This window comes from Bombina bombina, chromosome 7, assembly GCF_027579735.1.
Source record: "Bombina bombina isolate aBomBom1 chromosome 7, aBomBom1.pri, whole genome shotgun sequence".
Lineage (NCBI taxonomy): Eukaryota > Metazoa > Chordata > Amphibia > Anura > Bombinatoridae > Bombina > Bombina bombina.
In genome coordinates, this window is record NC_069505.1 from 477,971,206 (window position 1) to 477,992,207 (window position 21,002).

Genomic DNA, 21,002 nt, shown 5'->3' on the forward strand with positions numbered 1-21,002 from the left:
ATGTGTGAAATGGTAGAAAATGCAGGAAGATATTACGTATTAGTTGAGATGCAAGATTCAGTCTCCAACCCTATCATGGGATTAGTCGACACTGGATCTCAGGCAACTATTTTATCCCACAGGTACTACACACAGCTAAATGAGCTAACACCCCACAAACCTAAAATAAAAGAATTTGACGGTTCTCTAATAGGAGTTGGGGGTGATTCTCTAAAAGTCTACGGTACGGCCTGGTTAAAATTTAAATTGGGGAACAGGGTCATAAGACACCCTGTCATTATAGTGGATCTGCCAACTGATCGTTTAATTATTGGTAGTGATCTCCTGAAGCGATTAAGCATCATAATTGATTGCATAAATAATGTAATTTGGTCACAAGTTAAAAGGCCTATAAATTATGAAAAATCTGGTATATCTCGCACCCGACATAGCTGTCACGTGGTGGAAGAGAAACCAGATGCTGTGGAGATTCATTTCAGGAATAACTCTGTACCTGAAATCACTATTCTACAAATAGATGATCAGACTCCTTTTAGTGGCTCTGATGGTAATACTTTTAAAATATCGCCTGGAAAGATAGCGAATATTTCCCTAAATGACGATGTATTAACCATATCACTCCACAAGGGGGATCATAAAGTCCCTAAGGGGGGAGGCCACGCTCAATACCTCACAGGGATTGAGAGAGTTAAAGAGGATCTATTTATCCCTATACAAGTACATGACCTTGGTAAAACCACGTATGCTAAAATAAACTTAAAACAGGAAGCTAGCTATATAAGCGAAGGTTTATTAGTGCAAATAGCTGAACCTAAAGTGATTAAATATCTTTCTCCCCAAGACCACTGTTTCAACGGCCTGGATGACAGGTCTGAAAGCTATAACATCACAGCTAAGTGCTTATTATCTATCTCTATTGGCAATAAGTCAGTGAAGCACCTGTTTTTAGTTTTAAATACTCCCCATAATCAAATATACATTGGCAATGATATCTTACACAGATATGCCATACAAATTGATTTGATTAATTCTTGCCTCTGGAGCAGGTTAAAGGGGGACCCTGAAGTATTTCAGGATGAAAATGCAGCCCTAAAATCAAACCAGCAATTGCCATATGCTGTAAATATGCAGGTATCTAGCGATGTCATAATTCCTGCTGGGGCTGATAAATTTATTTTACCCTTACAGGTAAAGAGAGGTCAGAAATTAAAAACTTCTGAAACACTAATTTGCCTCTCCCATAGAATACAAAATCAGGGTGTCACAGTAACCTACACTCCTATGGTGAATATTGGAACTATTCCAATACATATTATTGTGCATAACATGACCCCACAAGATATAACATTATCCAAGGGAACTACCATAGGATATGCACTGGAATCAAGTTATTACACTTTTGGATTCCAGAATAATGTAATTGGGCTAATACCTGAAGGATACTTAACTGAAGAACAATTAATAGAACAATCCTTTGCATCTATGCCAGAGGGTCTATTTAATATTCAGTCTATTTATCCCTTCAGCTCAGAGGAAGGCATCTGTAAAATTGAAGAAGCCTCTCTAGTGTTTGATCAGCCAATCAAACAGCAAGATTACCCCAATACCCAGAGTCATGGGAGCAATGTAAACTATAATCAAGGGGATCTCACCTCTAGGTTGGAAGAAGCCTATGAAATAGGACAGCCTGAAATCTTTCCAGGATTTCAGCAAATAGTCGAAGAGCAAATATCCTTAGCTAATGGCTGTTCCAGCGATGATGAACGCCAACAGCTGCGAGAACTCCTGATGGAGTACAAGGATATCTTTGCTAAGGATTCTTATGACTGTGGTACTACAGACTTGCACATTGCAAGGATACAAACAGATCCTAATGCACCACCTGTATTTGTCAAACAATACAGACTTCCCTTAGCCTCATATGATTCTCTTGCAGAGATCATAAGGAATTTGGAAGAAAGAGGTATTATCAGACAGGTGCACAGCTCTTATAATAATCCTATTCTAGGTGTCCTTAAGCCCAATGGACAATGGCGTTTGTGTGCTGACTTAAGACAGCTAAACAAACGAGTATACATGTCTGGCTGGCCTGTACCATACATTGACCAGTGCCTAGCACAAATGCAGGGATCCAAAATATTCACTGCCATTGATTGTGCACAGGGATATTGGACCATAAAGGTACATGAAGAGGACCAATATAAGCTAGCATTCTCTTTCCAAAAGGTTCAGTATGCATTCCAGAGACTTCCATTTGGATACATAAATTCTGGACATGAATTTGCTGTATTCATGCATAAGGCTATGCCTGATGCACTGGAAAGGGGGACCTTATCTTATGTTGATGATGTTTTAATCAAAAGCACAGACTTTGAAAAACACATCGCAGAGCTTAAACACGTCCTCAGCCAACTTAAAAGGGCAGGTGTAAAATTATCCCTACAAAAAGCTCAATGGTGCCGCACTCGTGGAAGGTGGAAGCTATAGTGAATTCTAAAAACCCAACTAACTTAAAGGAATTGAGATCATTCCTGGGTATGACAAATTATTCTCGCAAATTCATTGATAATTATGCGGAATTAGCTAAACCACTACTACTTCTTCTGAAGAAAGATGTGAAATGGCACTGGAGTGAGTCTCAAGAGACAGCCATCAGAGAGCTGAAGAGAAAACTCACTCAAGCACCTTGCTTAACGTACCCTGAAGGGGGTAAACCTTTCTTCTTAGAGACAGGTTACACAGATATAAGCATGAGTGCTGTTTTATACCAAAAGCATGATAATTTGAAAAAAGCCATTGCTTATGCGAGCAAAAATCTATCCCCAGTAGAAATAAAATTTAGCGATTGCGAAAAAGCCCTCTTATCTACTGTATGGGCTCTACAAAATTTCCGCAGCTATATACAGGGCGAGAAAATAATTGTAGAAACGGCCCACCAACCTTTGCTATATTTGCAAAGTGAGAGAATAAGAGATGGGAATTTGTCTAATAGCCGCATAACAGCGTGGACTCTTTCCTTACAAGGCTGGCCACTAGAAATCCGCTACAAGCAGAATAAAAAGAATCCAGTCGCACAAGGGCTTGCTGAGCTCCACGACTGTACTGCTAGAGATCCTGGGGAAGAATTATCAGAAGATGATTTTCTGGAGGAACAATTGCTTTCCCCATATAAAATATACAATGAGGACCATTGTCAAACACTACCTTGGGTGTATGTTGATGGTTGTTCTTACCATGGCAAATGGATTCCCAAATATATCTATAGGTTTCAATATTGGACCAAGATCCAGTCAGGTTGCAGAACTAACTGCTGTTTTCAAAACCGTTGAAATGGCTATTGAACATGGTATTCATGAATTTGTGATCATAACTGACTCAAATTATGTGCGTGACAGTTTTGTTGAATACCTGCCAACTTGGAAAAGAAATGGCATGCAGAAAAGCAATAACAAACCAGTCAAGCATGGCAAGTTGTTCTGCGAGATCGATAATCTGGTGGTATCCAATGATTTAACCATACACTGGAAAAAGACCAAGGGTCATTCCAGAGTTCTAGGTCCTGATAAGGAAGGCAATGACCTTGCGGACTCATTAGCCAAACAAGGAGCCATTACTGGAGAACTCCTTAATATTGACCACTTCATGGGTGCAATTCAGGTAGAAGCCATTACCAGAAACCAGGCAAAACAACAGAGCGAGCCTGATTTGTTACAATGGAGTCAGGATTCTCCTAGTGAGGACCTGATCACTAGTCAAAAAGAAGACCCCATTGTAGGCATCTTCTATAAACACATAGAAGATCCTGAAAGCAACCCCATCTCAAAAGATGATTGTATTGGCAAAGAAGATCTGAGAATCTTAATAAAATCTAAATCACAATTCAAATTACAGGATGGTTTGTTAATTAGAACTTCCAAAACTGGCATCCAGCAGTGGGTAGTACCCATCAAGTTCAGAGGTCTAATGCTTCAACATGCCCATGATGCTCCCACATCTGGTCATCGTGGTGCCAAACCCACGTATGAAATATTGCGTGATTTTTGTCCACACATGTTGAAAGATGTTCAAACCTACTGTCAAGGGTGTTTAATCTGCCCACAGTTCCAACCCATTGCACCAACGCATAGAGCACCATTGCAGAAAAGGGGGATGGTAATGCCATGGTCAGATATACAAATTGATTTTATTGGCCCGGTAACAAGATCATCAAGAGGTAACAAATACATGTTAACCGTAACATGCCTGTTCACTAAATGGGTAGAGTGCATTAGTGCACCTAACAATAGTGCTGAAACATGTGCAGCGTTGCTCATCAACCATGTATTTTCCAGATTTGGTTTACCCCAAAGAATCGAGTCAGATCGGGGGACCCACTTCACTAGCGAAGTGATGACCAAAATATGGAAAATACTAGGGGTTAAAAGAAAGCTCCATATTGCTTATAGAGCTGCCTCAAGTGGTGGTGTAGAGCGTTACAACCAGTCCATTGTTAAAATCCTCAAAAAGTTTGTGAGTGAAACGGGTAAAGACTGGGATGTAAAACTACCTCTAGTCTTAATGGCATTAAGAGCAACTCCAAGTAATGCTACCAAGATGTCACCTTTTGAACTGATGACTGGTAGAAGAATGGTTCTACCTCAGCATCTGCTGTACCGTACATCAGACCAAAACTTGATAAACGCTGCCAATACACATCAATATGTGGAGAACCTAAGAAAGCATCTGCAATATGCATTTGCATTTGCTCAAAGGAATTTAGAAAGAGCCGCAACTACCACTAAAACCTATTATGATCTCAAAACGTCCAAAAAGGAATATGAAATAAATGATAAAGTTTATCTTTATAACTTTGGAAGAGATCAGGTTAGGGAGAAGAAATTTCTTCCCTCATGGAAAGGTCCTTTCGTCATTACTGACAAAATATCTCCAGTGGCCTATAAAATAAGGATCCCCAAAAATGAAAGTTTCATAGATAAATGGGTCCATATCAATCAATTGCGGGCATGTCATCCCAGATCCCAACTACAAGTCATAGAGGGAGAATGAAGTGTCATATCCCCAAATGAACTAAAGACATACTGTAGTTTAAAGGTGCCCAACTGATAAACATGAAGGCTCAAAATAACAAACTTTCTACATAAGAGACTGTCTATGAGATATACGGTTGATCCTCATCAAATACCACTGACTTTAAGCCAATTCAAATACATGTGTCCTACATCTATTTGAAGTTGGAAGGGGGATTTATGTCAGAGTATATGAATATCATGATGAATATTACATGTGTATACATATATATGTATATATGTATATGTATATATATATATATATATATATATGTGTATATATATATATATATATATATATATATATATATTATACACTGTATATGTTAGATGAGACCTCAGGATTAATTGAACATGAGTTTGTTGAACACAGCTTTTAATCCACCGTGGTCCCAACCCCCTACCATATGGGTTAGCTGGGTGAATACACGTTTATCAGGATTGAGAATCAGCATAGCTTTTGAAGAACCACCTCCTGTGGTGTAAAACATACAAACATTTTTTTTCCCTACTCATTTGACTATATATGCAGAGTTTTATAACTCCAGGACATTTGGTGAGAGAAAAGAATGTGTTCAAGGACCCCTCTGGAATTTGTCACCTAAGTTTTGTGATTTCAAAGTAAGATGTGTTGCAAATACACAGCTAGGGGGAAGGTGACACAGATAGAGTTGGATGCATTTTGCAAGGGGAACAATGCCAGTTTTCCATGTATGTTTGGAATGATTCATGATATATATATATTGAAATTAAGCACATTGTATTAGGTGGATGATTGCTGCAGGGGATATTTATATAGGAAATAAATTCAGAATTAGTATAGATTGAATGACCATTTTGATAATCCCTTATTTGAAGTGCATATATATATATATATATATATATATATATATATATATATTTATATATATATGAAGTTAAATTTATACAGGGAGATATAGTATCAGACCATATATTAATGGTCTGATAAAGTAAGGGAAATAAAGGCACACAGAGAATTTATTTCATAACAAAAATAAATTTATTAATTATAATCCCTTGTCACATTTCGTGAAAAACTCTGCATTTGACTCAAACCAACACAAAATAAGGTAAACACCATATATATACAACACCTTACATCTAAGGTAACAATGCCTGCAGGATATCTGTAAAGCATACGTATGCTGCTAAATCTAATAATATCTAAGACACACATTAATCAGGTTGCTAGATTGTATATAGACCTAAGATAGAACAAGTATGCACATATCCTAATAGTAGTTATAACATGTCTAAAGCAGTGTGTCAAAACATAATGGAAAAGATAAACCGCTGAAAAAAGTCTCTCTCAGAAGCTAGGAGGAAACACAGTTAGATCCTGCACTCGGTCCAGGAAAATGCAAAGTGAAAATACACTCCGGCTTAGGAGAAACTGTTCATCACTAACAAAATTTGATACACATGCTGCCCTAATGAAAGAAAGATTTCTCAAAAGAGGATATTCCAATAAATGTCTTAAAAAAGCTTTGTGGAAGGCACGAAAGAATCCTAGAGACCACCTGCTGTATAACAATAAATCAAAGCCCAAAGAGACGCAAATTAGATTTATCACTAAGTTTAATAATCAATGGTCCAATATTAGATCAGCACTAGCTAATAACTGGCATATACTTACTTTGGATGACAAGGTTAGAGATTCGATTGGTGAAAAACCACTACTAACAGCTAGAAAAGCACTAAGTTTGAGAGATCACTTAGTTCAGAGTCAATTTGTGAGAGGCCCCTCTAATGCAGACTGGCTAAGAAGGGACAAGGGAATAAAAGGTAGCTATCCATGTGGGCACTGTGTGTACTGTGCCCACATGGATAGCACCAAACAGTTCTTCACTTCATGTGATAAGGTTTTTGACATTAAATTCTTCTTCAACTGCAAATCTGAAGGGGTAATCTATCTTCTTCGCTGCTCGTGCCCGGTCTTTTACGTTGGAAAAACCAAAAGGTTAGTAAAGGACCGGGTACAGGAACATCGGGACGATATCCTTCATGAAAATGACACAAATGTGGCAAGACACTTTGGCATGTTCCATAATGGAAGTGTAGAATCTTTGAAATTTACTATCATAGACAAAGGGATAACTAACGGTAGAGGTGGCAATAATGACAAAGTTCTATTGCAGAAAGAAACAAAATGGATCTATAAACTTAATACTAGATACCCAGTAGGACTTAATGATAAATTGGAGTATGCTAGTTTTTTATAGTCAGTGGACTCTCCCTTTTTCAGACAAGACATGTGCTATATTCGTAAGGTGTCATCATTTTTTGTTGTGGCAATAAGTGTTAGAAAGCTGAGGAATTAGGCTTTTACTTTCCCTAGGATTTTAGTGTATAACTAGAATCTTCACAACTTTACACATAAGGTTTTTGTATTTTGATTCTATGCATCTCTAAACTGGAATATGTTTTCTTATGTGAACACACCTTTAATTAATTAATTACCCCAGGTGGGGGAAGCACACCTGAGGAATGTCAGGTGAGCTTTATCTTAAGAGGAAATCCGGTAAGGATTCATTCAAGCCCTGATGAACCCCTGTGAAACACACTGGATGTGGGGGTGAAACGATCGTTGGTTTGTGTTTTTAACACTGAAGTGTTTTATTCAGGAGCAGGTCGACTAACTCCTGTGTATAAGAACTGTTTAAGGTTCTAAGGTCTATGGGACACGCATCGCCTTTTATACCTTTTTACTGCCTGCACTTTATCTGCATACCTGTTTTATGTGCTGACTATAAAGAAACATGCTGCAAAAAAACATATGGTCTGTGCTACTATAAGGACTGTTTGGTGTTTCATCTGTTGCCCTGTGAAGCGAATACAGGATTTGGAAAACAGGCACCTGTGGAGTCTAAGTAAATGCACGTAAGCTAAGAGCGAGAGGAACATACATATCGTATCCACCTGAGCAAGTTTGCGTATATCCTGACGTACGCTCCGATGCTTTTGATCTATCAGCCTAGGGAAAGCCTGGTTCTTTCCCGGTGCGGCGGATGCCGGTACAGCTGATCACTACTACACACGGAAAGTGCACTTTACCTACAAGTCCGATTGGAGGAGCTTGCAAGCTATACCACTCCCCCCCCAGTGACATCAGACGCCACAGAGAGAGCGGTCTGCTTCTTTGAAAATCTCCTGGGACACAGAGCTGGTTTGTTTCACTGCTGCATGCTCTATCCTGGCAAGTGATTTAAAATCTTACTTTTGGGAACAGATTACAGTAAGAACTAATACGTTTACCTTACCTTTTGCATAAAGGACTGTATTTTCACTTTGCATTTTCCTGGACCGAGTGCAGGATCTAACTGTGTTTCCTCCTAGCTTCTGAGAGAGACTTTTTTCAGCGGTTTATCTTTTCCATTATGTTTTGACACACTGCTTTAGACATGTTATAACTACTATTAGGATATGTGCATACTTGTTCTATCTTAGGTCTATATACAATCTAGCAACCTGATTAATGTGTGTCTTAGATATTATTAGATTTAGCAGCATACGTATGCTTTACAGATATCCTGCAGGCATTGTTACCTTAGATGTAAGGTGTTGTATATATATGGTGTTTACCTTATTTTGTGTTGGTTTGAGTCAAATGCAGAGTTTTTCACGAAATGTGACAAGGGATTATAATTAATAAATTTATTTTTGTTATGAAATAAATTCTCTGTGTGCCTTTATTTCCCTTACTTTATCAGACCATTAATATATGGTCTGATACTATATCTCCCTGTATAAATTTAACTTCATTACTGATTAAGGGTGGCACCAGAATCTATATTATCAGCAATATTTCCCATTCTCTCATACACCCCCATTTATATATATATATATATATATATATATATATATATATATATATATATATATATGTTTTGAAAACATAAAAGATCTTACTTAGCCTCTATGTTTTTAAGAATATAAATAAATATTTGTGGACCTAAAAGTAAATGATTAATAATACTTGGACCATAGACATATGAATGCTTAAACCATTTCTGATAGTTGTTTCCATTTCTATTGCAGGCATCAATTCATATATGCAGAAATTGTCGGAGACATAGAACATATTATATCACATGAAAACATATATAACAGGATATATAAATGCATTTTAAGCTAATAATTAGCAGTATTAAATTGCCTTAATATAATAAAATGTTAATAATATAACATATTTGATATCAAAATGACCAGAGAGGTGATATAGATTTGCCTCATCTATGATTGATATTCTGAGGGGTTCATGCAAGAAATTATGGCAGTTATTACATAGTTTAAAGAAATATTTCACTGTTTAAAAATGTTTAGAAATGTTAAGGAGGAATTTGTTTTTGCTGCCTGCTGCCACCGAAGGGCCAATACCGGTATAGCAGTTGTAATTTAACTGCTTAAAGGATGCGTTTCCATGGTGACCAAGGGCCAATCCAAATAGACATCCCACCTAACCAATGGGATGGTCAGATCTCGTAGGGCCACTCCCATGGTTTCATCAATGAATGAAAAAGTTATTTAAGTGAACGCATGAAGGAGAAAGGGACAGATTTTGCTGACTTGAATGATACATTGCTGGGCGTCCAAAATACACTCATTCTAAACAAGCTGATCTACCTTCTTCTCAGTGATTGCAAAAATGTACTTATATATTTTCTGAGATGAAACAAGGAATCCTTGGTAACTGAATTATCTATTTTGGTAACGTATATATATATATATATATATAAAAAGAAAGAGGGTTGAAATTAATATTTTAACACAGATATATGCATAATAGCTGTAGTTTATATTCAGTCTGTACATTGTTAAATACATATCCCTGATGCTAAATTGTTTTATCTATACAACTGTAGAGTTATAACTCAGAATTGGGTCTTTACATAAATAATATATACAATTTCTGATGTTTTTAATAAAAGTGTATATTGTACTATTGTTTAAATTAGCACTGTAAATCATATTGCTGAATGTTTGTAACCGCTATTTTAGGTCTCATTGTAATATTTTAAATGCAGCTCTGAATGAAAGATTGGTTTCAAAGTAAATTGGCATGAGCTTTGCATAGCATATTTTAAATAGTTTTTGTTTTAACGCATATAATATTGACTCATATTCTAATCATTACAAATATTTACGTATCAACATGTTCATAGTTATTTACTAATAATAAAGAATTCAGATATTTAGATTAATTTTATTGTCTTAGCAAATGTATGTTTGATTGCAGGTTTAGTTTAAAGGAAGATTGTTAAATATATTCCCTGCCATATACTTACACATTGTTTAGAGAATACTGCTAAGATTTTCATAAATATACTGACACTTTCCTACCTGTTCTATGTTAAATGTTTTGTGGACCCAGGACATACTTGAAAACGCGAGAAATCTCAATGTATCGTTCCTGGTAAAATATTTTATAAATAAATATGTGCGCTTTATTTATATTTCAAACCTAAGGTCTAATGTTGTTTTACTAAAGGCTAGAAATATGGATATTTAGGTCTTTACTATGGCATATTTACACTAGCCAATTTTTAGGAGAGAAGCAAAATAAAGAACAGACAGATCAAATATATAAATTTAGACACACAGGCCCCTCAAGCTCCATTCGGAGCGTGATAAATGGGCCTCATAGCATGCAATTTTAAACAACTTTGCAATTTACTTCCATTAACAAAATGTGCACAGTCTTTTTATATTTACACATTTTGAGTCACCAACTCCTACTGAGCATGTGCAAGAATTCACAAAAACAGAATTTATGCTTACCTGATAAATTACTTTCTCCAACGGTGTGTCCGGTCCACGGCGTCATCCTTACTTGTGGGATATTCTCTTCCCCAACAGGAAATGGCAAAGAGCCCAGCAAAGCTGGTCACATGATCCCCCCTAGGCTCCGCCTTCCCCAGTCATTCGACCGACGTAAAGGAGGAATATGCATAGGAGAAATCATATGATACCGTGGTGACTGTAGTTAGAGAAAATAAATCATCAGACCTGATTAAAAACCAGGGCGGGCCGTGGACCGGACACACCGTTGGAGAAAGTAATTTATCAGGTAAGCATAAATTCTGTTTTCTCCAACATAGGTGTGTCCGGTCCACGGCATCATCCTTACTTGTGGGAACCAATACCAAAGCTTTAGGACACGGATGATGGGAGGGAACAAATCAGGTCGCCTAGATGGAAGGCACCACGGCTTGCAAAACCTTTCTCCCAAAAATAGCCTCAGATGAAGCAAAAGTATCAAATTTGTAGAATTTGGTAAAAGTGTGCAGTGAAGACCAAGTCGCTGCCTTACATATCTGATCAACAGAAGCCTCGTTCTTGAAGGCCCATGTGGAAGCCACAGCCCTAGTGGAGTGAGCTGTGATTCTTTCAGGAGGCTGCCGTCCGGCAGTCTCATAAGCCAATCGGATAATGCTTTTAAGCCAGAAAGAGAGAGATGTAGAAGTTGCTTTTTGACCTCTCCTTTTACCAGAATAAACAACAAACAAAGAAGATGTTTGTCTGAAATCCTTAGTAGCTGCTAAGTAAAATTTGAGAGCACGAACTACATCCAAGTTGTGCAACAAACGTTCCTTCTTTGAAACTGGATTAGGACACAAAGAAGGCACGACTATCTCCTGGTTAATATTTTTGTTAGAAACAACTTTCGGAAGAAAACCAGGTTTAGTACGCAAAACCACCTTATCTGCATGGAACACCAGATATGGAGGAGAACACTGCAGAGCAGATAACTCTGAAACTCTTCTTGCAGAAGAAATTGCAACCAAAAACAAAACTTTCCAAGATAATAACTTTATATCAACGGAATGTAGGGGTTCAAACGGAATCCCCTGAAGAACTGAAAGAACTAGATTGAGACTCCAGGGAGGAGTCAAATTTTTGTAAACAGGCTTGATTCTAACCAGAGCCTGAACAAAAGCTTGAACGTCTGGCACAGCCGCCAGCTTTTTGTGAAGTAAAACAGATAAAGCAGAAATCTGTCCCTTCAAAGAACTTGCAGATAATCCTTTCTCCAAACCTTCTTGAAGAAAGGATAGAATCCTAGGAATTTTTATCTTGTTCCATGGGAATCCTTTAGATTCACACCAACAGATATATCTTTTCCATATTTTATGGTAGATTTTTCTAGTTACAGGCTTTCTAGCCTGAACAAGAGTATCAATGACAGAATCTGAGAACCCTCGCTTTGATAAAATCAAGCGTTCAATCTCCAAGCAGTCAGTTGGAGTGAGGCCAGATTCGGATGTTCGAACGGACCTTGAACAAGAAGGTCCTGTCTCAGAGGTAGCTTCCATGGTGGAGCCGATGACATATTCACCAGGTCTGCATACCAAGTCCTGCGTGGCCACGCCGGAGCTATCAAGATCACCGATACCCTCTCCTGTTTGATCCTGGCTACCAGCCTGGGGATGAGAGGAAACGGTGGGAACACATAAGCTAGGTTGAAGGTCCAAGGTGCTACTAGTGCATCCACTAGAGCCGCCTTGGGATCCCTGGATCTGGACCCGTAGGAAGGAACCTTGAAGTTCTGGCGAGACGCCATCAGATCCATGTCTGGGATGCCCCATAATTGAGTTATGTGGGCAAAGATTTCCGGATGGAGTTCCCACTCCCCCGGATGAAATGTCTGACGACTCAGAAAATCCGCTTCCCAATTGTCCACTCCTGGGATGTGGATTGCAGACAAGTGGCAGGAGTGAGTCTCCGCCCATTGAATTATTTTGGTCACTTCTTCCATCGCCAGAGAACTCCTTGTTCCCCCCTGATGGTTGATATACGCAACCGTCGTCATGTTGTCTGATTGAAACCTTATGAATTTGGCCTTTGCTAGCTGAGGCCAAGCCTTGAGAGCATTGAATATCGCTCTCATTTCCAGAATGTTTATCGGTAGCAGAGATTCTTCCCGAGACCAAAGACCCTGAGCTTTCAGGGGTTCCCAGACCGCGCCCCAGCCCACCAGACTGGCGTCGGTCGTGACAATGACCCACTCTGGTCTGCGGAAGCTCATCCCTTGTGACAGGTTGTCCAGGGTCAGCCACCAACGGAGTGAATCTCTGGTCCTCTGATCTACTTGTATCGCTGGAGACAAGTCTGTATAATCCCCATTCCACTGTCTGAGCATGCACAGTTGTAATGGTCTTAGATGAATTCGCGCAAAAGGAACTATGTCCATTGCCGCAACCATCAAACCTATTACTTCCATGCACTGCGCTATGGAAGGAAGAAGAACAGAATGAAGTACTTGACAAGAGTTTAGAAGTTTTGATTTTCTGGCTTCTGTCAGAAAAATCCTCATTTCTAAGGAGTCTATTATTGTTCCCAAGAAGGGGACTCTTGTTGACGGAGATAGAGAACTTTTCTCTACGTTCACTTTCCACCCGTGATATCTGAGAAAGGCTAGGACAATGTCCGTATGAGCCTTTGCTTGTGACAGGGACGACGCTTGAATCAGAATGTCGTCCAAATAAGGTACTACTGCAATGCCCCTCGGTCTTAGCACCGCTAGAAGGGACCCTAGTACCTTTGTGAAAATTCTTGGGGCAGTGGCTAATCCGAATGGAAGTGCCACAAACTGGTAATGTTTGTCCAGAAAGGCGAACCTTAGGAACTGATGATGTTCCTTGTGGATAGGAATATGTAGATACGCATCCTTTAAATCCACCGTGGTCATGAATTGACCTTCCTGGATGGTAGGAAGAATTGTTCGAATGGTTTCCATTTTGAACGATGGAACCCTGAGAAATTTGTTTAAGATCTTGAGATCCAAGATTGGTCTGAATGTTCCCTCTTTTTTGGGAACTATGAACAGATTGGAGTAGAATCCCATCCCTTGTTCCTTTAATGGAACGGGATGAATCACTCCCATTTTTAACAGGTCTTCTACACAATGTAAGAATGCCTGTTTTTTTATGTGGTCTGAAGACAATTGAGACCTGTGGAACCTTCCCCTTGGGGGTAGCTCCTTGAATTCCAGAAGATAACCTTGGGAGACTATTTCTAGGGCCCAAGGATCCAAAACATCTCTTGCCCATGCCTGAGCGAAGAGAGAAAGTCTGCCCCCCACCAGATCCGGTCCCGGATCGGGGGCCAACATCTCATGCTGTCTTTGTAGCAGTAGCAGGCTTCTTGGCCTGCTTTCCTTTGTTCCAGCCTTGCATTGGCCTCCAGGCAGGCTTGGCTTGAGACGTATTACCCTCTTGCTTAGAGGGTGTAGAACTTGAGGCTGGTCCGTTTCTATGAAAGGGACGAAAATTAGGTTTATTTTTAGCCTTGAAAGACCTATCCTGAGGAAGGGCATGGCCCTTTCCCCCAGTGATATCTGAAATAATCTCTTTCAAATCAGGGCCAAACAGCGTTTTCCCCTTGAAAGGAATATTAAGCAATTTGTTCTTGGATGACGCATCCGCTGACCAAGACTTTAGCCAAAGCGCTCTGCGCGCCACAATAGCAAACCCTGAATTTTTCGCCGCTAATCTAGCTAATTGCAGGGTAGCGTCTAGATTAAAAGAGTTAGCCAATTTAAGAGCACGAATTCTGTCCATAATCTCCTCATAAGAGGTATCTTTATCTAGCGACTTTTCTAGTTCATCAAACCAGAAACACGCTGCTGTAGTAACAGGAACAATGCATGAAATTGGCTGTAGAAGGTAACCTTGCTGAACAAACATCTTTTTAAGCAAACCTTCTAACTTTTTATCCATAGGATCTTTGAAAGCACAACTATCTTCTATAGGGATAGTAGTGCGTTTGTTTAAAGTAGAGACCGCCCCCTCGACCTTAGGGACTGTCTGCCATAAGTCCTTTCTGGGGTCGACTATAGGAAACAATTTCTTAAATATAGGGGGAGGGACAAAAGGTAAGCCGGGCCTTTCCCATTCTTTGTTTACAATATCCGCCACCCGCTTGGGTATAGGAAAAGCTTCGGGGGGCACCGGGACCTCTAGGAACTTGTCCATCTTACATAATTTCTCTGGAATGACCAAATTGTCACAATCATCCAGAGTAGATAACACCTCCTTAAGCAGAGCGCGGAGATGTTCCAATTTAAATTTGAACGTAATAACATCAGGTTCAGCTTGTTGAGAAATTTTTCCTGAATCTGAAATTTCTCCCTCAGACAAAACCTCCCTAGCCCCTTCAGACTGGTGTAAGGGCATGTCAGAACCATTATCATCTGCGCCCTCATGCTCTTCAGTATCTAAAACAGAGCAGTCGCGCTTTCGCTGATAAGTGGGCATTTTGGCTAAAATGTTTTTAATAGAATTATCCATTACAGCCGTTAATTGTTGCATAGTAAGAAGAATAGGCGCACTAGATGTACTAGGGGCCTCTTGTGTGGGCAAGACTGGTGTAGACACATAAGGGGATGATGCAGTACCATGCTTACTCCCCTCACTAGAGGAATCATCTTGGGCATCATTTTCACTATCACATGCATCACATCTATTTAAATGAGAAGGAACTTTGGCTTCCTGACATACAGAACATAGTCTATCTGATGGTACAGACATGTTAAACAGGCATAAACTTAATAACAAAGTACAAAAAAACGTTTTAAAATAAAACCGTTACTGTCACTTTAAATTTTAAACTGAACACACTTTATTACTGAATATGCGAAAAAGTATGAAGGAATTGTCCAAAATTCACCAAAATTTCACCACAGTGTCATAAAGCCTTGAAAGTATTGCACACCAAATTTGAAAGTCTTAACTCTTAAAATAACGGAACCGGAGCCGTTTTTACATTTAACCCCTATACAGTCCCTGGTATCTGCTTTGCTGAGACCCAACCAAGCCCAGAGGGGAATACGATACCAAATGACGCCTTCAGCACGCTTTTTCAGTGTATCAGAGCTCCTCACACATGCATCTGCATGCTTTGATTCCCAAAAAACAACTGCGCATTAGTGGCGCGAAACTGAGGCTCTGCCTATGACTAGAGAAGGCCCCCAGTGAAAAAGGTGTCTAATACAGTGCCTGCCGTTTTTATTATCAAAATTCCCAGATAAAAACAACTCCTCAGAGTAACAAACCATTAAACATGCTTATAAAACAAACGTTTTAGCCCAGAAAAATGTCTACCAGTCTTTAAAGCCCTTGTGAAGCCCTTTATAAATTGTTATTAAAATGGCTTACCGGATCCCATAGGGAAAATGACAGCTTCCAGCATTACCAAGTCTTGTTAGAAATGTGTCATACTTCAAGCAGTAAAAGTCTGCACACTGTTCCCCCCAACTGAAGTTACTTCATCTCAACAGTCCTGTGTGGAAACAGCCATCGATTTTAGTAACGGTTGCTAAAATCATCTTCCTCTTACAAACAGAAATCTTCATCTCCTTTCTGTTTCAGAGTAAATAGTACATACCAGCACTATTTTAAAATAACAAACTCTTGATTGAAGCAATAAAACTACATTTAAACACCAAAAAACTCTAAGCCATCTCCGTGGAGATGTTGCCTGTACAACGGCAAAGAGAATGACTGGGGAAGGCGGAGCCTAGGGGGGATCATGTGACCAGCTTTGCTGGGCTCTTTGCCATTTCCTGTTGGGGAAGAGAATATCCCACAAGTAAGGATGACGCCGTGGACCGGACACACCTATGTTGGAGAAATATACATATATGCGTTTGTGATTGGCTGATGGCTGTCACATGATACAGTGGGAGTGAAAATAGACATAACTTTTGTATACAACTATCTTCAAGCTGAAGGGGTTCCCACCTCCAAAAATGTGTTCCTGCTCCCACCACTCCATGAAGAGGTTGGCGTAGGAGGGGGCAAACTTTGCCCCCATAGCAGGTCCACAGATCTGGAGGTAGAAAACCCAGTCAAACTCGAAGTAGTTGTGGCTTAGTAAGAAATCAGTCACCCTTAACACAAAATCACAGAGGTCGACATTGTTACCATGGTAATTCCTCATATAGAAAGCTAGAGCCAAAAGACCCCTTTCATGGGGAATCGAGGAATAAAGGGCTTTGGCATCCACTGTCAGCCATTTATATTCTGGTTTCCATTCAATATTAGAGTCTTTGTTGAGGATGTGTTTAGAATCTTTCACATGACTTCACAAATCAATCACCATAGGCTGTAAAATTAGATCGAGCCACTCTGATAGATGCTCGAGCAGTGACCCTATGCTGCTGACAATGGGCCACCCTAATACGTTATGCAGGGACTTGTGCATCTTTGGGAGGTGGTTAAACACGGGTATTATGGGGTGGTTGGTAAGCAAGTATTCACTTGTTTCTTTGTTGATGAAGCCCTGATCCAGCACATCATCTACCAAATTCCTCAATTTTTTACTGAACAATCTTGTAGCGTCTGTGTTTTAAACCCTATAGTCATGTGGGTTGGTAAGCTGTGGAGTTAAGAAGCAGCGTTCTGGGGATCTCTAAAACCCTCACATAAGGGATAAATCGGGGTACGCCTCAGGAAAAAAGGCCTCCACCCCTGGAAAAAAACACCTGTCTGATCAGACAGTCTGCTTCCCAGTCGATTACTCTCGAATAAGGATGGTTTAAAAGAGACAAATGAAGAACCCAGCCCACAGAAGAAAGCTAGAGAATCCCCTCAAAGTCAGTCCTACTTATTACTAGAGGGCTGATATAAGCCACCAAAAGAATAAAAAAATTTAATTGAGAACTGACAAAACGGACGGAGCTCAGTGGAGCCACGTTACTAGAGAGTAGAAGAAATAAAACCTCCACTTTTAAATACTTGCTGCCACCAGAAGCACATGCCAGATGAGGAAGCAGTAGCCTTACCTGGTCTTGGGAAAAAAAAAACAGAACTCTTAAAGAGCCCCTCCTTGATGAACAAGGCAAAGAATGACTGGGGATTTTGGGAAGGGGAGGATACTTAAAGCTTTACTTGGGTGTCTTTGCCTCCTCCTGGTGGCCAGGAGCTGTATTCCCAACAGTAATTAAATTGAATCGTGGACTCTCCATGCCATTGGAAAGAAATAACATTTTGTATTTTTTATGTGAAGAACATTGGAATGTTAAATATTTACAGTAACCACACAGTAAAAACATTATTAAATATTAAATATAAATAAGATTGATTTTGTTCATCTTTTCAGGCATTCGAGTGGAAAGGGCTCCAAATTGTATATATTTGTATCTAAGTGTATACATGTTGATATGTGTAAATATGTATATACATACATGTAAGAACATATAAACACATATATACACATGTTTACACAGATATTCAAACACCTTTTAATACAAAGCTACCTTATATTTTTTACAACTATAATTCCTCTTTAGCTCTGATAAGACACTCTGCACTAAAGCTGAGACCATGCAGGTAGATAACAACCAGTATTCTGTTATAAAGGAAGAGACTTTCACTTTCATTTCTTGGCGCTGGATACAAACATGGCGTCTGCTGATCTGAGAGAGGAGCTAACCTGTTCTATCTGCCTGAGCATTTATACTGATCCTGTAACTCTCAGCTGTGGCCATAACTTCTGCCTGGGATGTATTGAGAGTGTGCTGGGTACCCAGGAGGGGTCTGGGGTCTATACCTGTCCTGAGTGCAGAAAGAGTTTTAGTAACAGACCTGAGCTGCAGAGGAACATAACGCTGTGTAACATAGTGAATCATTTACATCCTAATCAGCCAGAGCAAATAAACAATGCAATCTTCTGCACTTACTGTGTTCACTCTTCTGTACCTGCTGCTAAATCCTGTCTCCTGTGTGAGGCTTCTCTGTGTGATACCCACCTGAGTGTGCACAGCAAGTCTGAGGAACACGACTTAACTGAACCCACCACTTCCTGGGGTAACAGAAAATGCACCATCCATAAGGAGCTGCTGAAATATTTCTGCACTGAGGATGCTGCCTGTATCTGTGTGTCCTGCTCTCTGGTCGGAGAGCACAGGGGACACCAGGTGGAGCTGCTCAATGAGGCTTTTGAGAAGAAAAAAAAGAAACTGAGAAATGTTCTGCAGAAACTAAGCACAAAGAGAGAGGAGACTGAGAAAAGAGTCCAGAGTCTGCAGAAGCACAGGAGAGGGGTGCAAGATAAAGCAGCATGTGTAACAGACCAACTTACTGCTCTTATTAGTGACATCAAGGAAGAACTGGAAGACCTAGAGAAGCGAATCCTGAGTGAGATCACTTGGCAGCAGGAGCAGGTTTTACTCACAATCTCTGATCTGATCCAGCAGCTGGAAAAAGAGAAGGACGAGCTGACCAGGAAGATTTGTCACACTGAGGAGCTGTACAACATGACTGACCCATTAACTGTCCTACAAGAACAGGAATCACACAGAGATGACTTTTGTGGTGCTGAGAATGAAGATATTGAGGTCACACAGAGAGGTGATAAACAGGTTCCTGCTGGGGGGGGATTTTGATGAGGGTCTAATCTCAGTGACTTTATACAGAGGTTTAGCTGATATTGTTACTGATGTAAAGAGAAGGCTCTATATGCAGGTGACATCAGACATATTACTGGATATAAACACAGCTGCTATTAATGTGACTGTATCAGGTGACTTAAAATCTGCATCCTGGTCAGATATAGGAGAGCAGCAACCAGAGACAGCAGAGAGATTTACAGATTATCCTCAGGTATTAAGTGCCAGGAGCTTTACCTCAGGACGACATTACTGGGAAGTAGAAACCAGTGTGTTAGGTAGCTGGAGTGTAGGGGTTTGTTATCCCAGTATGGAGAGGGGAGGACATCAGTCTCTGATAGGAGATAATAACAAGTCCTGGTGTTTGAGCAAGTATTATGAGAATGATAAAGATGATGGTAATGATGATGATGATGACAATACTAACAATGATAATGATAAGGACAGTCATGAAGATGATGACAGTGATAACGATGATAATGGGGATGTTTCTCATTTATGTTTTGTTCTTTCAGTGGAACATGACACAATAAACATCCAGTTTTCTGACCATCTATCATGTGACAGGGTAGGAATACTGCTGGACTATGAGGCTGGGCGTCTGACCTTTTATGAGCTGTGTGACCCAATAAGACACTTACACACCTTCACCGCCACCTTCACTGAGCCTCTTCATGCTGCATTCTTAGTATGGCGCGATGGTGCCCGGGTGAGAATCATGAGCTAGATACACGGATCATTGCCTAGCACAGGGAACTGACAATGCAAATAATTGGCTCCTTTAATTAATTAATTAATGAAAAAATATATGGCTTTTCTGCTGCTGGGAAAGACTTCAAGATTTACACTATTCACTAGTAACCCAGCAATGTTTTTGCAGTTGATTGATTCCTGTGTAAGCTAATTAGTATGTTGTTCTTGACAATCTTGACTCCATTAAACCCCCCCCCCTATTTTTTAATTGTGCTTCTGCTGGCTTGTAGCACTAGCTACTACTTTACTTTATTTAATTTTACATTGCTGTCCAGATGCTCCTCTGCTCTCCTGAACCAATTTCTGTTAATGTTGTCAAAGTTTGACCGAACAGAAGGGCCCAAGGAACTTGGACCAAACTATTTTTTTTCAATGACAATTTTTCCTACTTATATTTCTTGTTGTCTGTGGACTATTAATTATTTATATTAAATCATGTATTTAGCTATAAATGCAAACACATGCTATGTTATACAAAATAATGGTATTGCTTTTATAATATCTAAGGATTTGTTTTCTTTAAGAATTCATGTTCAGATATTTCACAGGTCCCTCATGTAGTGGTAAATGTTAATCATTATTTATTGCTAAAAATATCCAAAAATGTCCCTATTTTATTTACACACAGCCACAGCAAGTCTCTATTTGAATAAACCTTAATAAGTTTCAACCTTGATTGATAGAGTTTTGAGGCACATATTTATGAAACATGTATTTACCAATTATCCTTACTATCACCATCATTCAACTGAAAATATGCTGTTTAACGCTAT

At 39.5% G+C, this 21,002-nt stretch overlaps 2 protein-coding genes across 2 annotated transcripts in view; one reads left to right on the forward strand and one right to left on the reverse strand.

Moving 5' to 3' along the window:
- The window catches only part of LOC128666783 (uncharacterized), a 41,106-nt gene extending 32,700 nt beyond the window's left edge, over positions 1–8,406 (reverse strand). Inside the window, exon 1 of the mRNA XM_053721579.1 lies at positions 8,348–8,406. Coding sequence (XP_053577554.1) covers positions 8,348–8,381 — 34 coding nt within the window. The 5' untranslated portion in view covers positions 8,382–8,406. The remainder of the gene's footprint in view (positions 1–8,347) is intronic.
- Positions 1–20,203, forward strand: part of LOC128636450 (E3 ubiquitin/ISG15 ligase TRIM25-like) — an 85,056-nt gene extending 64,853 nt beyond the window's left edge. Inside the window, 3 exon segments of the mRNA XM_053689465.1 lie at positions 18,449–19,443; positions 19,445–19,874; positions 19,992–20,203. Coding sequence (XP_053545440.1) covers positions 18,449–19,443; positions 19,445–19,874; positions 19,992–20,203 — 1,637 coding nt within the window.
- The last annotated feature ends 799 nt before the right edge of the window (positions 20,204–21,002 follow it).